The sequence below is a fragment of the Fringilla coelebs genome (genome assembly GCF_963513975.1).
Source record: "Fringilla coelebs genome assembly, chromosome: 26".
NCBI classification, from domain to species: domain Eukaryota; kingdom Metazoa; phylum Chordata; class Aves; order Passeriformes; family Fringillidae; genus Fringilla; species Fringilla coelebs.
In genome coordinates this window covers 510,903-531,048 of record NC_140052.1, presented here as the reverse complement: position 1 = coordinate 531,048, position 20,146 = coordinate 510,903, and the positions used below count along the sequence as shown (strand labels likewise).

General features: G+C 54.1%; 1 protein-coding gene across 1 annotated transcript in view; it reads left to right on the top strand.

The window, feature by feature from the left end:
* Positions 1 to 19,626, top strand: part of ANTXR1 (ANTXR cell adhesion molecule 1) — a gene marked incomplete at both ends in the record, with an annotated part of 46,036 nt that extends 26,410 nt beyond the window's left edge. The window contains 5 exons of the mRNA XM_084221857.1: positions 4,672 to 4,713; positions 8,744 to 8,839; positions 9,614 to 9,781; positions 13,409 to 13,489; positions 19,363 to 19,626. Of these exons, the coding sequence (XP_084077983.1) occupies positions 4,672 to 4,713; positions 8,744 to 8,839; positions 9,614 to 9,781; positions 13,409 to 13,489; positions 19,363 to 19,626 (651 nt within the window). The remainder of the gene's footprint in view (positions 1 to 4,671; positions 4,714 to 8,743; positions 8,840 to 9,613; positions 9,782 to 13,408; positions 13,490 to 19,362) is intronic.
* Positions 19,627 to 20,146: the final 520 nt, after the last annotated feature.

Here is a 20,146-nt window from a genome sequence, read left to right as displayed (position 1 = left end):
GCACCTCCATCCCAGGATGAAAACCAGAATGGGAAAAAATATTTATTTGGACTTTCAGAACAACAACAACAAAAATAGTTCTAAAATTGGCCGGAGGATTAGCAGCGTGGTAGGTGGCTCAGAGCTGTTTGTCTGGACTAGGTGGCACCTCCCAGGGCAGCTGGGCCAGCTGTCTGCTGGCACATCTGCAGGGAGCTCAGTGGAGATGGGCTGGCACCTGGAGAATTGAGGGAAAGTGCTCTCAGTGGTGCTGCTGGTTGGAGGCTCTGCCAAGCAGAAAGGTGAAGCTGGTGAGGAAGAGGCATCAATGACAGCAGCAGGGCGTGGAGGGGACGTGGGGCTGTCCTTGTGAGGGCTCTGCTGCACTGGAATCATGTGAGGACAGTGGTCATGCAACAGCCCAGAGTGTGAAAAACAGCCCAGATGAGCAAGGTGGGTGCAGCAGGGAGAGGGAGTCTGCTCCACAGGAAGCTTTAAAAGCTTAATATTTTCCAGATTGAAGCTCTCCACCTAAAGCCTTTGCTGCAGATAAAAGCCTTTCCTCACTCTCCTTTGCCTCCCACGTTCCCTCCCAGCCAGGTCTGTGAGTGGGGACCGTCCACTGCGCTGCCTCCAGCCCTGCCAAACCCTCCCTGGAGCTGCTGGGGAGATTTCATTCCAAGAGGCTGCAGGAAATCTCTCCCACCCCTCTGGGAGGGCACCAGAGTGCCTGGCAGAGGGGCAGCAGCCAGGCTGGCTCCCTGGGCTCTGCTCCCCCGAAATTGGGGTGAGCCCGAGGGGTGCCCAGCCTGGCCGGGGTGGGCACAGGAGCCCGGCAGAGCCCTGGCTGCTCTGCCAGTGGCACGGGCAGGGATTGAGGTGAGGGCAGAGGAGCTGCCAGGAGCGAGGTGAGGGCAGAGGAGCTGCCAGGAGTGAGGTGAGGGCAGAGGAGCTGCCAGGAGCGAGGTGAGGGCAGAGGAGCTGCCTTGCACAAGAGCCCAGGGCTGCAGCCTCGAGTGCCCAAACCGCAGAGCCGGAGCCGCCGTGGATCCCAGCCCGGGGATAATTGGGGATGTGTCAGGGGAAAAAGGGGAAAAAAACACAACAGCCTCTTCCCTTACCGAGTATAAATCAGTTTCTGAGCGACAAGCACATTTCTAAAGCCTGAAATTCCTCTTGGCGTGCTCCTTAATTGCAGAGGAGTCATTACCATGCAGCAGTTCTCCAGGAAAGGCCCCGAGCCAGCTGCATCCCTGGGGTGAATGGGCTGGAGTCAACAGCCTCCCCCTGGGGGTTTATCTGAGCCCAGCATCTCCCTGGCACCCCTCCAGGCAGGAATGCTCTTTCCAAATGCATCCAAGCTCATTGCTCTCAGAGGGCTCTGGGATGAAGGCTGGAATTCACCACTGCTTTACAGTAGAGGCAGTTGTTGCTTAGCAGGTCAGAACAACAACAGCTCTGCTGTGCCTGCTGCCCCAGCACAGGCAGGATCCCTGGATACCTGGGCAGGATCCCCTGGATACCTGGGCAGGATCCCCTGGATACCTGGGCAGGATCCCCTGGATACCTGGGCAGGATTCCCTGGATACCTGGGCAGGAATCCCTGGATACCTGGGCAGGATCCCCTGGATACCTGGGCAGGATCCCCTGGATACCTGGGCAGGATCCCCTGGATACCTGGGCAGGATCCCCTGGATACCTGGGCAGGATTCCCTGGATACCTGGGCAGGAATCCCTGGATACCTGAGCAGGATCCCCTGGATACCTGGGCAGGATTTGGTGCCCCAGCTCAGGCAGGATCCCCTGGATACCTGGGCAGGATGTTTCCAAAGCACAGGGGGCAGGAGGAGCCTCCCCAGAGGCTGCAGGAGGAGCAGCAGAGGACAAAGGAACGATTCTGCTGTGCCAGCCCTGGGGGCAAGGAGGGCAGGAGCACACAGACCCCTCCAGCGGGGGGATCCCACCTTCCCTGAGCTGCCAGGCAGCAGGATCCCAGCAGGTCCCACAGGATCCCATCAGGATCCCAGCAGGTCCCACAGGATCCCAGCACATTCCCAGCACATTCCCAGTAGATCCCAGCAGGTCCCAGCTCCTGGCTGCCTCCGTGCTTGGGTGAAGGGAAGGCAGAACTAATGTCAGAGCTGGACAGCTGGGCTGGGCTGGTCTCACTGGGCTGGGATGGTCTCCCTTTACTGGGATGGTCTCTCCCTTTACTGGGATGGTCTCTCCCTTTACTGGGATGCTCTCTCTCTTTACTGGGATGCTCTCTCTCTTTACTGGGATGCTCTCTCCCTTTACTGGGATGCTCTCTCCCTTTACTGGGATGCTCTCTCCCTTTACTGGGATGCTCTCTCCCTTTACTGGGATGCTCTCTCCCTTTACTGGGATGCTCTCTCCCTTTACTGGGATGGTCTCTCTTTACTGGGATGGTCTCTCTTTACTGGGATGCTCTCTCCCTTTACTGGGATGCTCTCTCTCTTTACTGGGATGCTCTCTCTTTACTGGGATGCTCTCTCTCTTTACTGGGATAGTTACTCCCTTTACTGGGATGGTCTCTCCCTTTACTGGGATGCTCTCTCTCTTTACTGGGATGCTCTCTCTTTACTGGGATGCTCTCTCTTTACTGGGATGTTCCCCCTCGCTGGGAAGGTGCTCACCCACCCCACCTGCCCCAGGTCTGAGCCTTCCCCTCCCTCCTGCAGCCCTCCAGGGCGGGCTGGGGGCTTTGCCCGCAGACCCTGCCCCACCTCGCTCCTTTTCGGGCTCGGTGATTGCAAAGGCCGGGGCGTGGCTGGCAGATAAATGAGGTGTTGGTGTTGGAGCATCCCACGGCAGCTTTTCACTTTAAAGCTGTTTTCTGGAAGTCAGCTTGGAAGAACCCGGCAATCTGTTTGGCTCTCTGCGCTGCAGCTGACCAGAAGTTGTGGAAACAAAAAGCTGGATGGAGAAAATACAGAAAATATAGATTAAAACCACATGGCTGCAGCGGTGGAGGAGAAGGGGAGGAAATGCACGGGCTCTGCAGAGCTGGGGAATGGCAGGAGGGATGGAGATTCCTTGCAGAGATCCCTGGATCCTGATTTTCCCCCTGTCCCACGAGCTCCTCTGCGCTTGTGCAGCATCACCCGACCAGAAAATTCCCCAGAGGATTTAAATCTGGGGTCAGGGAGAGACCAGGGGCTCCCAGTGACCACTGTGGCTCTCCATTGCAAAGTTTCATTTCTGTCTCTAAGGAGAAGATTGTGTTTTTATTGCTGCTGAAGAAATTGGGACAGGCCCCTGCTCGTGTTAGCTTTGAAGTGTGGAGCAGATCTCCAAGGAGAAGACACTGAAGATATGACAGAAATAAAAAGGAAATGTTCCTTCACCCAGCTCATACCTCAAATATGAGGCAGTCACAGGACTGAGAGGTCAAAACTATAAATACGTAAGGGGAAAAAAATAAGGAAATTAGTCAGATGGATCATGGTTAATGCCATTAAAAATCCTCCTTTATTAAGGCAGCAAGAATATATATTTATATATTCGGTGTTTTCCAGAGGAGTGAAGGCAATTAAGGACAAAAATAATCTGCCCAGTTAACAGCATGCTTCCAAACTCCAGTCCTAATGAGAGGCAAAGCCCTTTATTTCTTATTTTGTGCTGTTTGCTGGGTTTAAGTGATGATCTGTCCCATCCTGAAGCAGATATGCTCCTCTGACAAGAACCACATTGCCCCAATTTATCATCTGAAGCCCCAGGGACGGTCACTGCGGGATTGCTGGACCCTGGGAGAGGCTGGAGAGCACAGAAAACATCCCAGACACATTCCTGGAACCTGCACAATCTGCACTCCGTGCCTGAATGGCTGCAGAAACCTCAGGGCAGCACAAAATCCATCCTTACCCAGGATTTAACCTGCCTGGAGGCACTGCTGGGCTCTGGATCACATCCCAGTGTGAGCCCCAAAATGAGGGTCTGAGTGCCCCAAAATGAGGGGTCTGAGTGCCCCAAAATGAGGGTCTGAGTGCCCCAAAATGAGGGTCTGAGTGCCCCAAAATGAGGGGTCTGAGTGCCCCAAAATGAGGGGTCTGAGTGCCCCAAAATGAGGGTCTGAGTGCCCCAAAATGAGGGGTCTGAGTGCCCAAAATGAGGGGTCTGAGTGCCCAAAATGAGGGGTCTGAGTGCCCCAAAATGAGGGGTCTGAGTGCCCAAAATGAGGGGTCTCAGTGCCCCAGAATTTTCAGAGTTTTCAGTATTTTGGGTCATTTTCAGAGTTTTCATCGCTTTTGGTCGTTGTCACAGCTATCATTATTTTATGATAATTTTCACAGTTATCACTGGTTTTTTGTAACTTTAATTTAATTTTTATTTTAATTTTTATTTAAGTTTAAATTTAATTTTTTGAAATTATTGTTTATTTTTATTTTTATTCTTATTTTTTATAATTTTTAAAATTTTAATTCTTATTCTTATTTAATTTTTTATTTTAATTTTTATTTTTATTTTATTTTTATTTTTATTTTATATTTTTATTTTTATTCTTATTTTTATTTTATATCTAATTCAATATAAATATAAATATAAATATAAATATAAATATAAATATAAATATAAATATGTGTGTTGTATTTATATTTGATTTCTATTTCTCCAGTGGATCTGAGGAACAAAGCATGAATTGATGGTTCTCTTTCTCTTCAATCCTTCTAGATCATCAAGGAGCCTCCCCCACCCCCTGTGGAAGACAGTGAGGTGAGTGGAATTCCTTCAAATTCACTCTGGGTTTTTTTCCTTCTCACGAATTCTTGGCCATAAAAGAAATTAAAAAAAAAAAAAAAAAACAAAAAACAACCCCAAAAAAGGAATTCTTGCCTCAGCAGGTCTGGGGCTGAGGGCCACAGGAGGAAAGGGAATTGCACTCTGACAAGGAGGGGAAGCAGCTCTGCTGTCTGAGGTTTCACTGAACTCTGCCTCAGAATCCCTGTGAGCATTCCCTGCTGGGGGAGGAAATCAGCACTGCCCAGAAACTCCCAGTCCACTTCAGCTCCATGGCCAAATTTTCAGTGTCATTGCCAAATTTCAGTTTCACAGCCAAATTTCAGCTTCATGGCCAAATTTTAGTTTCATGATAAATTTTAGTTTCATGGCCAAACTTCAGTTTTATGGCCAAATTTTTGTTTCACAGCCAAATTTCAGCTCCATGCCCAGGTTTAGCTCCATGCCCAGGTTTCAGTTTCCCAGCCAGTCTCGTGTGAAGCACCCAGTGCAGGGCAGAGGCTCTGGGGCTGGTTAATCCCACCCTGGGGCTGGTTAATCCCACCCTGGGGCTGGTTAATCCCACCCTGGGGCTGGTTGATCCCACCCTGGGGCTGGTTGATCCCACCCTGGTGCTGGTTGCCATCAGCTGATGGAATTTCACCCTCCTGCAGCCCCTGAGCTCTGCAGTGGCAGCAGCTCAAGTCCCACCCAGGATAATGTGGATTTTTGGGGGGATCCAGGCTGGTTTGAGGTGTTTGTGTCTCGAGGATGAGCTGGAGCTGCTCAGGCTGGAGAGGGGAAGGTTCTGGGGAGCCTTCCCCAGCTCCCAGGGTGTCCCCAAAGTGTCCCCAAGCTGCCCAGGGATTTGGGGCAGGGGGGGATCCTGAGGACAGCTGGTTTCCCCTGTGCTCCCTCAGCACTGAAATTCAGAGAGAACATCTCTCACACAGAGAGCCCTTGGTGCAGGCACAGCTCTCCATAAATGCTGAATTCTGACAAAATTCAGGCGCTGCAGAGACAACTGGGAAAATAATTACGAGGGTGGGGAGAGGGGGAAGCTGTCCAATTTTTTTTTTTATTTTTTTTTTCAATATCTGGCCAAATTTTGTTTGAATTCTTCCCGGAGTGGCTGGGCTGTCCCTCGTGGAGCCTGAATTATCCTCGTGTTACCACAGCCGAGGTTCCCTCAGGTCAGGGCTGCAGCATCCAGGGCCCAGCAGAGATAAACACAGATTTCTGATTTCTGCAGCCCTGCTCTCCTGGCTGTGCTGTGCAGTTCTGCCCTGCAGAGCTCCAGCTCCACCTGCAGCAGGTCCTGGGGGTGCCCACTCTGTACACTCCATTTCCAGCATCCTCAGATGCACTTGGGGTGCCTGGGGCTGCTGCCAGCCCCAGGTGGGGGAAATGCAGCAGGGGGTCAGAATCCACCCCAAACTGGGGGGCTGCAGGAAAAACACCAACCACTTGGTTTTAAAGTCTTAAAGGTTTAATAGTAATTAAATGGTTATAAAGAAAACAATACAATTAGAGTAATAATAATTTGGACAGTTTGAATTTGGACAATATGAGGCAAAAACCAAAGGGTTACAGATGTCCAGGTGCTTTTCTTAGGGCAGCACAGGCCCGGGAGAAAAGGACATGAATTAACAAAGGGTTAACCCTTAAAAACAACAGCCTGCTGCATATTCATACACTCCATACATTGTGCATAAATTCCATTCAAACAAAGGATTCTGCCTGGTCATCCTCACCTTCTTCCTCCTGATCCTAACAGCGCCTTCGAGGTGGGAAGAAGTTCGTTTCTTCTGATAAGAGGGCATTAAATTCTTTTTCTCTGAAGGATTTAATTTAGGTGTCCTGTGGTGAAGGATTTAGGTGTCCTGTGGCTGCCAGCTCGCTGCAAGTCCTTTCTTTAAAGAAATATCTTACATAGCACAGTTTCTATTTGAACATTTTGTTACAACCCAAAACTATCTTTAACCCATTCCTTAGGGGAATTAATACTGCATTACTTTCTAACACAACACACGTAATATTCATTTCAATATTTGCAAAAAGCCAATCATTAAATATTCATTTTTCACAGTTCTGGTGCCTTTCCCCCCGTTTCCCTGGCCCTGCAGCTCCCCTGGCGTGGTGGGCACAGGGCAGGGCTGGGGGCTGTTCTGGGGCTGCCAGGCTGCCCTGCCCTGCCCTGCCAGGGCTGTGCACATAAACTTGTGACTCCTTTGTTTGTGGAGTGTGCTGCTGCCCCGGGCTGCGGGGAAAATTTCCTAAACCTTGGAATTTCCTGTTGTGAGGAGTCCAGTCTGTGCTGAGCTGAGAGAAAGAGAATTGCTGAGGGGAAATATTCCAATGGCTTCGCTTCCACTTTTTGCTTTTTAAAAATTTTTTAAATTTTTTTTTAATTTTTTTTTTTTTTTAAACCAAGAAAAATCCTCATGGAAAACAAGATATTGAGTTCTTGGGTTGCAGCTCTGCCCGGGGCCAGGGAGGGAGGTCAGCCCTGAGGAGAGGAGCCTGGTGCTGCTGACCAGTTGTTCACCCTTCCCTTGGCTCAGGACACGTTTTGCAGCCCAGTTTCTGTGTTTTGATAAACTGAAATGCTTTTGGTTGCCATGAAAGCCGGAGCTTTTCTTGGATATTCCTCCCCTTCCCCCCCAGTTTTGCAGTTTTCCTGATGGGGAGTTTCAATTTCAAAGTATTTTTGGCTTTTCCAGTTTTGGAAAGCTCCTAAGTTTTGGAGTTCGGCCAAATCCCTGTGAAAAATTAAAGAAAGAAGAAGGAAAAAAGAGAGAGGGACCATTTTTCTTTTCTCTCCACGTTTTTCACAGGAAATACTTCACGTTTTTGATGAACTCTGCTTTTCTGCTTTGCCAGTTCACAGCCTGAACTGTAGAAATTAAAGGGAAAGGCACTGTGAGAGTACACTCTGACCTTGCAGAGAAGTTAAAACACCTTGAATTTCACTGGAGCCCCAGCAGGCTCGTTTCAAATGAACTGCAGGGAATTTTCCTGACCTGCTCAGTCACCCAGACCTGAGTGTCACCGTGAGATGCTGCAGCCAGCCAGGGCAGGACGCACAATTTAAATCTCATTTTTCACACAGACACAAGCCACGGGGCCACATGGACTCCCATGGATCCCTTTCCATCCTTTTCCATCCTTTTCCATCCCTCCCATCCCTGCTCATCCCTTTTATTCCTGCTCATCCCTGTCCATCCCTACCTGTTCCTGCTCATCCCTTTTCATTCCTGCTCATCCTTTTCCATCCCTTCCTATTCCTGCTCATCCTTTTCCATCCCTTCCCATCTTTTTCCATCTTTTTCCATCTTTTTCCATCTTTTTCCATCTTTTTCCATCTTTTTCCATCTTTTTCCATCTTTTTCCATCTTTTTCCATCCCTTTCCATCCCTTTCCATCCCTTTCCATCCCTTTCCATCCCTTTCCATCCCTTTCCATCCCTTTCCATCCCTGCTCATCCTTTTCCACCCCTTTTCCACCCCTTTTCCACCCCTTTTCCACCCCTTTTCCACCCCTTTTCCACCCCTTTTCCACCCCTTTTCCACCCCTTTTCCACCCCCTTTCCACCCCTTTCCACCCCTTTCCACCCCTTTCCACCCCTTTCCACCCCTTTCCACCCCTTTCCATCCCTTCCTATTCCTGCTCATCCCTTTCCATCCCTGCTCATCCCTTCCACCCCTTTTCCACCCCTTTTCCACCCCTTTTCCACCCCTTTTCCACCCCTTTTCCACCCCTTTTCCACCCCTTTTCCACCCCTTTTCCACCCCTTTTCCACCCCTTTTCCACCCCTTTTCCACCCCTTTTCCACCCCTTTTCCACCCCTTTTCCACCCCTTTTCCATCCCTCCCACCCCTTTCCATCCCTTCCCATCCCTTTCCACCCCTGTCCATCACTCCCATCCCTGCTCACCCCTTCCCATCCCTGCTCATCCCTGCTCACCCCTCCCATCCCTCCATCCCTCCTGCTCCCCTGACAGTGCCAGCCCTGCTGTGTTTTGCAGGAGGAGGATGATGATGGGCTGCCAAAGAAGAAGTGGCCCACAGTGGATGCCTCGTACTACGGCGGGCGAGGAGTGGGCGGCATCAAACGGATGGAGGTGAGGAGAGCCAGCAGGGTGGGCACAGCCCCTGCAGCCCACCCAGCAGGGCACTCAGGGCCAGCACAATCCTCTGGAGGTTTTCAGGAGTGCAGATCGTTTTTCTGTGGGAATACTGGAGAGGCAAACACAGATTTCTGGAGCTCAGCAATGTCCTGGTCCGTGCCTGGGACACGGGGCAGCCCTGCCACATGAATTACCAGGAGATGGTTTCAGGTCTCCTGAAAAGCTCCCCCACTGCCACATTTCTCACAAACCTCCACAAGGGACAAGCTGAACATTTGGGCTGCACTCTAGAAACAAACCTCCCAGCCTGTGCATTGCTGTTCAGCTGGGGACACCCAGGGGCAGGGCTGTTCCTGCAGCGGGGGGGGCACAGCCTGACCCTGACCCTGACCCTGATCCTGATTCTGACCCTGATCCTGATCATGATTCTGACCCTGTTCCTGACCCTGACCCTGACCCTGATCCTGATTCTGACCCTGATCCTGATTCTGATTCTGGTTCTGATCCCGATCCCAATCCCCATCCCGATCCTGATCCTGATCCTGACCCTGATCCTGACTCTGATCCCGATCCTGACCCCAATCCTGGCCCTGACCCTGACCCTAATCCTGACCCTGCCCCTGACCCTGATCCCGATCCTGACCCTGACCCTGATCCTGACCCTGATCCCAGTCCTGACCCTGACCCTGATCCTGACCCTGATCCTGACCCTGACTCTAATCCTGACCCTGACCCTGACCCTGCCCCTGCCCTGCTCCCTCCTTCCAGGTGCGCTGGGGGGAGAAGGGCTCCACGGAGGAAGGAGCCAAGCTGGAGAAGGCCAAGAATGCCCGGGTGAAGATGCCCGAGCAGGAGTACGAATTCCCCGAGCCCCGGAGCCTGGGCAGCAGCTCCCGGCGGCCCTCGTCCCCCCGCAGGTGGTACTCCCCCATCAAGGTGAGCCCAGGTGGCACCAGAGCTCCTTCTGCTGGGCTGTGTGCTCGCTGCCGGGTGCTGTGCTCTGTCCTCTCCTCCCCAGCAGCTCCTTCTGCTGGGCTGTGTGCTCACATCCAGGTGCTGTGCTCTGTCCTCTCCTCCCCAGCAGCTCCTTCTGCTGGGCTGTGTGCTCACATCCAGGTGCTGTGCTCTGTCCTCACCTCCCCAGCAGCTCCTTTTGTTCTGGTGTGTGTTCACATCCAGGGTGGCACCAGCAGCTCCTTGTGCTGGTGTGTGCTCACAGAGCTCACCCATTGAAGTGTCTGCTGATGGTCCCCCTGAATTCTCCCAGACCCCCCTGGATAAAGCAGAGGTTGGATTCCCATCCCAGATAAAGCAGAGGTTGGATTCCCATCCCAGATAAAGCAGAGGTTGGATTCCCACCCTGGATAAAGCAGAGGTTGGATTCCCACCCTGGATTCCCACCCTGGATAAAGCAGAGGTTGGATTCCCAGCCCTCCCTGGGCTGGCTGGAGCAGCCTTTGGGGAGCAGATAAACATGGCTGTAACGAGCTGCTTTAAAAAATCACAGGGGAAGGAGGAGGGAGAGGAATTGAACTTCAGGAACGGTGCTTGAACCTGGTAAAGAGCCAGGAAATTCACATTTTAGGATCAGTCACCTTGCTGATCCTCTTCTCCACTCTGCACTGCCCCTCCCTAGAATGTTCTGCCTTTTCTGATGGAGTTCTTCTTCCCTCTATTTTCCACTCTTCCCACAGTCATGTCTGTAAGTAGGTAGACAGCTGAGAGAGGATAGGTTGCCTTTTTTTAAATGCTCCAGAGATTTATTTGCTACCAAATGTGTCTACTGGCACTCAACAGATTGGGGTTATTATTGTTGTTACTCTGATTTGCTGCTGTTGCTTCTCAGCACGGTGCCAGCTGGATTATCCTGCTTTTAAAGTGTCATCTCAACTGTCTGAGAAGCCAGGGAGGATAATCCAAGGGGAATGACAAATCTGAAAACTTCTGAAGAACCTCACCAAACCTCAGTTCAGCTGACAGGGAGGGGCAGCACAAAATGTAGATGGAAGTGACTCAGAGCCCCAGAATCATCAATTTTGGACAAGCTCTCCAGGATCCTCATCCACCACCAGGTTCCCCATGAAACCCCAGCCCTGGGTGCCCCTGCCACAGGATTTTTAGGAATGGGCACCCCACCACTGCCCTGGGCAGCCTGGGCCAGCCCTTTCCACCCTTGCACTGGAGGAATTTTCCCCACCTTCCAACCTAAACCTCCCCAGGCACCACCTGAGGCTGTTTCCTCTCCTCATCACCTGGAACAAGAGGCTGAGCCCAGCCTGGGGCTGGAGCAAGGAGTGGATCCCAGGTGGATCCCAGGTGGATCCCAGCACTTCCAGGTGGATCCCAGGTAGATCCCAGCATTGCCAGGTGGATCCCAGGTGGATCCCAGCCCCCCAGCACTGCCAGGTGGATCCCAGGTGGATCCCAGGTGGATCCCAGCCCCTCCAGCACTGCCAGGGGAAGCTCAGGTGGATCCCAGGTGGATCCCAGCCCCCCAGCACTGCCAGAGGAAGCTCAGGGGGATCCCAGGGGGATCCCAGCACTGCCAGGTGGATCCCAGGTGGATCCCAGCCCCCCCAGCACTGCCAGGGGAAGCTCAGGTGGATCCCAGGTGGATCCCAGCCCCCCCAGCACTGCCAGAGGAAGCTCAGGGGGATCCCAGGGGGATCCCAGCACTGCCAGGTGGATCCCAGGTAGATCCCAGCCCCCCCCAGCACTGCCAGGTAGATCCCAGGTGGATCCCAGCACTGCCAGGGGAAGCTCAGGTGGATCCCAGGTGGATCCCAGCCCCCCAGCACTGCCAGGGGAAGCTCAGGTGGATCCCAGGTGGATCCCAGGTGGATCCCAGCCCCCCCAGCACTGCCAGGTGGATCCCAGGTGGATCCCAGCCCCCCCAGCACTGCCAGGTGGATCCCAGGTGGATCCCAGCTCCCCCAGCACTGCCTGGCCGTGTCCCTGTCCCTGTCCCCTGTCCCTGTCCCTCCTGTGTCTGCTCCCAAAGCTGCTGTGGCCACCTGGGCACTCAGACAGCCCCAGAGGTGCCTGTCCTGGCTCCAGCAGGTCTCAGGGGCACTGAGGTAACTCGGGGTCAGTGCAGGGCTGAGCTCACCATGAATTCAGAGGAAATTCCAGGGCTGGAGCTGTGCACTCCTTCATTTGTCATCTGCCCCGAGTGTTTCTCCTCTCTGGGCTGCAGATCCAGCAGGGCTCGAGGCTTTGTTTGCCTTCAGACCTTGCATTTTTTATTGCTCCAAGTGACCTCGTGCTGGAGCTGTGGAGGAGCTCCAGACACGGAGGCACAGCCCATCCGAGGGAGCACAGGAGGTTTCTGCTTCCAGCAGGGAGCCTGGCCATCCCCTGTCTCCAGCCATCATCCTTTCCATGATGCACACTCCCTCTCTTCCACCCTGCAGGCTCCCAGGGATGGACCCATGGCAGGCTCTTGGAAACTGGGACTGCAGAGTAAAAAGGGATTTTTTTTTATTTTATTTTTTTAAATTTGTTCCATGGAAAGTTGTCGCTTTGCCTGTGGTTTCCTAAAGGAGAAATGGAAGAAAAAGGTGCTCATTTCTAGAGCTGTCAGGGTGGACAGGAGATCAAGAGCTTGCAGCAGCTCTGCTGCAGAGGAAAGATGGGTTGGAGCAGCAGGGATGGTTTCCCTCAGCTCTGAGGAGTTCTGTGTCCAAATGCAGCAGAGTCTGACAGAGAAGTTCCTTGCCTCTTGCTTTGAGAATCCCAGACTTTCCTGGCTCTCACCTTGGGAAGTTTTTCCCCCACATCCTCTGGAAACAAGTTCCATGCAGTCATTTCTCGTGTCTGCTCCACCCCTGCACGTCCCAGATCAGCTCTGGGCCTCTGGCTGAGCAGCAGGAATGGAGATCCCAGAGGGGATTTTGGCCCTGGAAAGGGAAGAGAAGGACTCTGCCCCGTGAGAGGGACCTGGGGTCACACAGGAGCCCCAAACACCCCAGGGTGAGCCCCAAAACACTGCAGAGTGAGCCCCAAACACCCCAGAGCCCCTAAACACCCCAGGGTGAGCCCCAAAACACTGCAGAGTGAGCCCTAAACACCCCAGAGCCCCCAAACACCCCAGGGTGAGCCCCAAAACACTGCAGAGTGAGCCCTAAACACCCCAGAGCCCCCAAACACCCCAGGGTGAACCCCCAAACACCCCAGGGTGAGCCCCAAAACACTGCAGAGTGAGCCCCAAACACCCCAGAGGGAGCCCCAAACAGCCCAGCTGCCTGTTACACCTGCGTGTGATCTGTCACACACCTGAGTGCTGTAATCTCACCTGCCAGATCTGTCACTCCTGATCGCTGTTATCTGTCACATGTTTCTGTCCTTCTGTCCCTGCGGGACAAACCCCGTGTCCGTGTTTCTGTCCCTGCAGGGCAAACCCCGTGTCCGTGTTTCTGTCCCTGCGGGACAAACCCCGTGTCCGTGTTTCTGTCCCTGCAGAGCAAACCCCGTGTCCGTGTTTCTGTCCCTGCAGGACAAACCCCGTGTCCGTGTTTCTGTCCCTGCAGAGCAAACCCCGTGTCCGTGTTTCTGTCCCTGCAGGGCAAGCTGGACGCGCTCTGGGTGCTGCTGAGGAAGGGCTACGACCGCGTGTCCGTGATGCGCCCCCAGCCCGGAGACAAGGTACGGCCTGGAGACGCTGCCAGCCCTGCCACCTCCCCTGTCACCTCCCCTGTCACCTCCCCTGCCACCCCTGTCAGCCCTGCCACCTCCCCTGTCACCTTCCCGGCCACCTCCCCTGTCACCCCTGCCAGCCCTGCCTGTGACCAGCCTCTGTCACCCCTGTCATCTTTGTCACCTCCCCTGCCACCTCTGCCACCTCTGCCACCCTGCCAGCCCTGCCTGTGACCCAGCCCTGTCCCCCCTGTCCCCCTTGGCTTTGGCTGCTGTCCTTCCCAGCTCAGCCCAGCCCAGGCTGTGCCCGCAGCACGGAGCTGCTCCCCAGCAGTTCCAGGAGAAGTTTCCAGAACCCTGGGGACCCTGCTGCAGGGTTTGGCAGGAGCTGAGGGAGGGGCTGCAGCTGGGCCAGGCTGGCTAGCAGGAGATTTGGGATTCTGGGGTTTTCCTTTGTTAAATCCCCCAGTTTCACCCCGGGGCTGCAGGGACCTGCTCACCCCCACCAGGAGCTGCCAGGAGCTCTGCTCCGTGTGCCTGGCACTGCCAGGCTGCTCAGCCCAGCCCAGGCTGGAGCTCTGAGCAAACACCTCGGGTTTCCAGCCAGAAACAGCAGGTGCCCAGTGCCAGCCCTGGAGTGAGAGAGCCAGGACTGGGCAGAGCATCCAGGGGAGCCAGGGCTGGGCAGAGCATCCAGGGGAGCCAGGGCTGGGCAGAGCATCCAGGGGAGCCAGGGCTGGGCAGAGCATCCAGGGGAGCCAGGGGTTGGCAGAGCATCCCAGAGGAGCCAGGGCTTGGCAGAGCATCCCAGAGGAGCCAGGGGTTGGCAGAGCATCCAGGGGAGCCAGGGGCTGGGCAGAGCATCCAGGGGAGCCAGGGCTGGGCAGAGCATCCAGAGGAGCCAGGGGTTGGCAGAGCAGCCCAGAGGAGCCAGCAGAGCCCCCCAGCAGCCCCAGGGGTTGGCAGAGCCCCCCAGCAGTCCCAGGGGCCCCCCACAGGAGCCCCAGGGGTTACCAGTGCCCCCCACAGGAGCCCCCAGCCCCAGAGGGAGCCCCAGGTGCCGGTGGAGCCTCCCCAGGCTGGATCAGTGCCCGAAGCCTTGCAGGCAGCCCGAGTGGGGGTTAAGAGGGGCTGGGGCTTTGCTCTGAGCCCAGGACGGCCCCGGGAGCTGCCGGGGGAGCTGTTCCGTGCCGGTCTGTGCCTCCTTTCCCTCCCTGCCGAGGAAGGGAAGCAGATTGCAGACCCGGAGCTGTCGAACGGCTCCTTAATTCACCCCTGATGGAGATCAAACGCTGCAGCCCGATGAGAAATCGCTGAAGGCATCTCTGTTTGCTTTGGAGCCGGGAGGAGCCGGGCCGGTGCCGGGCTGACATCACCCCCGTCCGGAGCCGTCCCTGCTGAAATCAGTGCCCGTGTCCGGGCTGGGCTGCCCCGAGCGATCCCTGCACAGAACGGGCACGGCCTCCCCTCCGGCCCCGAGCCGGGCTTTGCTGCTGGCTGGCTGTCTGTCTGTCTGTCTGTCTGTCTGTCTGGGAGCTGCTGGTCCCTGGGGTCCCTGCACTGCCAGGACAGACGTGCCCAGCCCCTCATCAGGGGATGGATTGGGACTGAGGATCTCAGTGCTCCAGGGGTCCCTGGGGTCCCTGGCACTGCCAGGACAGATTTTCCCAGCCCCACATCAGGGGATGGATTGGGACTGAGGATTTCAGTGCTCCAGGGGTCCCTGGCACTGCCCAGCCCCAGGGGATGGACTGGGAATGAGGATTTCAGTGCTCCTGGGGTCTCTGGGGTCCCTGGCACTGCCCAGCCCCACATCAGGGGATGGTTTGGGACTGAAGGTTTCAGTGCTCCAGGGGTCCCTGGCACTGCCCAGCCCCAGGGGATGAACTGGGAATGAGGATTTCAGTGCTCCAGGGGTCCCTGGGGTAGGATATTAGGGAAAAGTTTGGAGAGGTATGATATTAGGGAAAAGTTTAGATATTAGGGAAAAGGTTGGAGAGGTAGGATATTAGGGAAAGGTTTAGATATTAGGGGAAAGTTGGAGAGGTAGGATATTAGGGAAATTTTAGATATTAGGGGAAAGTTGGAGAGGTAGGATATTAGGGAAAAGTTTAGATATTAGGGGAAAGTTTGGAGAGGTAGGATATTAGGGAAAGGTTTAGATATTAGGGGAAAGTTTGGAGAGGTAGGATATTAGAGAAATTTTAGATATTAGGGAAAGGTTTGGAGAGGTAGGATATTAGGGAAAGGTTTTTCACAGCAATAGTGATACAGCTGTGCCATGGTCAGCCCAGGGAGGGATGCTTCCATCCCTGGGTGTGTTTAACACCAGGCTGGATGTGGCACTGGGTGCCAGGCTCTGGCTGGGGCGTTGGGGCTGAGCTCAAGGACCCTGAGGGTCTCTTCCAACCCTGTGAATTATGTGAATTCTGTAATTTCTGTGAGTTCTGTCAGTTCTGTGAGCTCTGTGAGCTCTGTAAATTCTGTGAGTTCTGTGAATTGTGTGAGTTCTGTGAGTTCTGTCAGTTCTGTGAGCTCTGTGAATTCTGTGAGCTCTGTGAGCTCTGTCAGTTCTGTGAATTGTGTGAATTCTGTGAGTTCTGTGAGTTCTGTGAGCTCTGTCAGTTCTGTGAGTTCTGTGAATGGTGTGAATTCTGTGAATTGTGTGAATTGAGTGAATTCTGTGAGTTCTGTGAGCTCTGTGCAAGCTCAGCCTGCTGCACAGGAGGCTTTGGGGGCTCCTCTGCCAGCCCAGAGCAAAGGGAGCACCCAGGGGTGCTGGGAGGGTGCCCAGGGGGCTGAGATGCACAAACAATGATGAAATTGGGTTCTGTGGCAGCCAGGCCTGGGGATGGGGCTCAGATGGCTCCAGTGAGCCGAGGCAGTGGTGAGGTCACACGGGATTCCTGTGGTCCTCTCCCATTTTTGAGAGACTGGGTCTGCATTCCTGTCAGCATTAATGAGGTTATTTTTGTGTCAGAGGGAGGGGATGTAAATACAGATGCATTTTTAGAGGACTTTATCACTTTTACAACGGAACACAGGAACCCTTATTTGTGCAAATTCCTCCCAGGACCCAAACAATTCCTGTTCCTCTGCAGTGCCTCCCTGGTGAATGTTGCTCTGTCAGGAATTTATGGGGCTGCCAGAATGAGTTTCAAGCTCAGGCCTGGCCGGGAACTCTTCAACCAGGGAGCAAACTGGGTTTTAGTTTGTGACTGCCTTGCATAAATTGCATTTTCATTTTGTGCTCGAATAGGTGAGTGCAGATGCAGAAGGGTGTGAGGAGAGGGAAGGCACAACAGATTGTGTGCAGAGATGTGTCCCACCCAAATTCATGAGGATTCAGGGAAAAGAGCAGAGATGTATCCCACCCAAATTCATGAGGATTCAGGGAAAAGAGGGGTTTTTGGAAGCTTACTGGCGGAATCAGACCAGTAAAAATTCCTTCTCAGGCCTTTCTTGTTTCTTTCAATAACCTATATTATAGTGTATATATAACCTATATGATAGATTATATGTAACCTATATTATATCTTATATATATTTTATATTATATATTATATATATATTATATATTATATATTATATATTATATATTATATATTATATATTATATATTATATATTATATATTATATAATATATATCTCTCTATATATAATATATAATATATAATATTGGTTATATATATATAGAACCTATAATATATATTATATCTACAACCTTTATTATACCTATATTATATTACATATTATATGTAACCTATATGATAGATTATATATTATATATATGATAGATTATATGTAACCTGTATATTATATATACCCGACATTATATATATAACCTATATGATAGATTATATATAACCTATACAATAGATTATATGTGACCTATATGATAGATTATATATAACCAATATTTTATATATATAACCTATATGATAGATTATATGTGACCTTACCAAACACTGTAGGAATTATTCCTCACCTAAAGCTGTGTGAGGTCCCAGCCTGGCTGAGATTTTGGGGTCCAGCCCCAGGGGTTCCAGCCTGGCTGAGGGCTTATTTGGGGTCCAGCCTGGCACTCCTCTGCCTGTAGAGCCTCAGATTTGGCTGAAAAACCAAGCTCAGCCCCTCCTTTTTGGGTCATCCTGAGCTGGGGCTGCTGAAGGCACTGGGAAATCTCTGATTTTGGGCTGCTCAGGGCACTGGGAAATCTCTGATTTTGGGCAGCTCAGGGCTCTCTGAAATCTCTCATTTTGGGGCTGTTCAGGGCTCTCTGAAATCTCTGATTTTGGGCTGTTCAGGGCTCTCTGAAATCTCTGATTTTGGGCAGCTCAGGGCTCTCTGAAATCTCTGATTTTGGGCTGTTCAGGGCTCTCTGAAATCTCTGATTTTGTTTTCCCCAGGAGTTTCCTGCCCCAGCCAGGCTGAGCCCTCCCTGGGCCAGGAGCCCCTTTTCCCTCCCAGGCAGATGTTTTCCCCCTGCACAGCTGGCAGAGCTCTGGGGAGGAGCTGTCTGGGGCTCTCTGTGTCCCCTCCCCAGCCCTTCCACCCTCCTCATCCTCATCCTCATCCTCATCCTCATCCTGCCCAGCCTGGGCACAGCAGGGAGGGGATGCAGAGCAGGGCAGGGGATTCCAAACCTGCAAAGATCCCCAGCAAATCTGCAAATCTGGCTTTTTTTCCCCAGGAAAAACATTTACTTTGGGAGAGGAAAGAGTAAAACAGAGAAAATAAGCTCGTGCTCAGCAGTCCAAGAGTAAAGAAAGGATCCAGAAATCCTCTGGTGCCTTTGGGGATGATTTCATATCCAAAGGAATGAGTCCATAATACAGTAATGCTGATCCTGACATCTGAGTATTTACAGTGGGAGCTTTTGCAGGTGGAACTTGTGAGGAAAAAAAAAGAAAATGACAGCTCAGAGGGCAAAGGTTTTGTTTAAAACTGTACAACAAACTGTAGCTTAGCACCGGAGAGCAAGAAAAGCAATTTCTTGGCGCCTGAGGAGCACTGGGGTGTCGAGACACCCTGATGAGGAGTGGATGCATTTCAGGAACAGCTCTGGGCAGGAAAACGTCCCAGCTGAGCAAAACCTCGCTTTAGCCTGGTGGAGGGCTGGGGAGGGAAGGTCTGAGGGGTCCCAGCTGTGCCAGGGTGGTGGGACAGGGTGGGATGGGAAGGTCTGTGAGCTCCATCCCATGCCAGGGTGGTGGGACAGGGGGGTCTGAGATGTTCCTGCCATGCCAGGGGGGTACCAGGCGTGGCACAGGGTGGTCTGTGAGCTCCATCCCATGCCAGGGTGGTGGGATAGAGGGGTCTGAGAGCTCCATCCCATGCCAGGGTGGTGGCCAGGGGTGGGACAGGGTGGTCTGAGAGGTCCCTGCCATGCCAGGGTGGTGGGACAGGGGGGTCTGAGAGGTTCCTGCCATGCCAGGGGGGTGCCAGGGGTGGGACAGGGGGGTCTGTGAGCTCCATCCCATGCCAGGGTGGTGGGATAGAGGGGTCTGAGAGGTTCCTGCCATGCCAGGGTGGTGGTTAGGGGTGGCACAGGGTGGTGTGAGAGGTCCAAGCCATGGCATGGGGGTGGCCAGGGGTGGGACAGGGTGATCTGAGAAGTCCCAGCTGTGCCATGGTGGCACCAGGAGTGGGATGGGAAGGTCTGTGAGCTCCATCCCGTGCTAGGGGGGGGGGGCACAGGAGGGTCTGTGAGCTCCATCCTGGGCCAGGATGGGGGTTAGGGGTGGCACAGGGTGGTCTGTGAGCTCCATCCCGTGCCAGGGGGGTGGCACAGGGTGGTCTGTGAGCTCCATCCCGTGCCAGGGGGGTGACAATTCCTCTCCCAGTAACTCCCCCCTCCTCCTCCTCCTCTCTCCTCCAGGGCCGCTGCATCAACTTCACGCGGGTGAAGAACTCGGAGACCCCCCCCAAATACCCCCTGAACAACTCCTACCCCTCTGCCCCGCCCCCAGCGCCCATCTACACCCCCCCGCCCCCCGCCCCCATCTACACCCCCCCTCCCCCCAGCTCCCCCCACGCCCCCTCCCCCTCCTCCACGCTGCCCCCGCTGCCCCCCCCGCCCCAGGGCCCCCCCCCCGCCCGGGCGCCCCCCCCGTCCCGGCCCCCCCCCCGCCCCACGGCCTGAGGGGTCCCCCCCGCTCCCCCAGAGCTGTCCCGGGGCTCTCTCAGCAGTACTGTACCCCCCCCGCCCCCTTCTGGAACCTTCTCCCCTCTGCGCCCCCCCTCGAGCAGCAGTGCCACCGGCCCTGGGAGCCACAGCAGCCACGGAGACCCCCGGGGAGACCCCCGGGGACAGCCCAGGGAGACCCCCGGGGACAGCCCAGGGACAGCCCCGGCTCCCCCAGCAGGGCTGGGCCACCCCCGGGTCCCCTGTGCCACCTCCGGGTCCCCTGTGCCACCAGGAGCCCCCTCTGCAGGGCAGGGCTGCACAGGGCTGTCAGCAGGGCAGAGCCCCAGCCGGGCACCTGGGAACACCTGAGCACACCTGGCACACCTGGACATACCTGGGTGCACCTGGGTTCACCTGGCCTACCTGGCACACCTGGGCATGTCTGCACACCTGGCACACCTGGACTCACCTGGCACACCTGGGTGCACCTGGACATACCTGGGCTCACCCGGGTGCACCTGGGTTCACCTGGCTC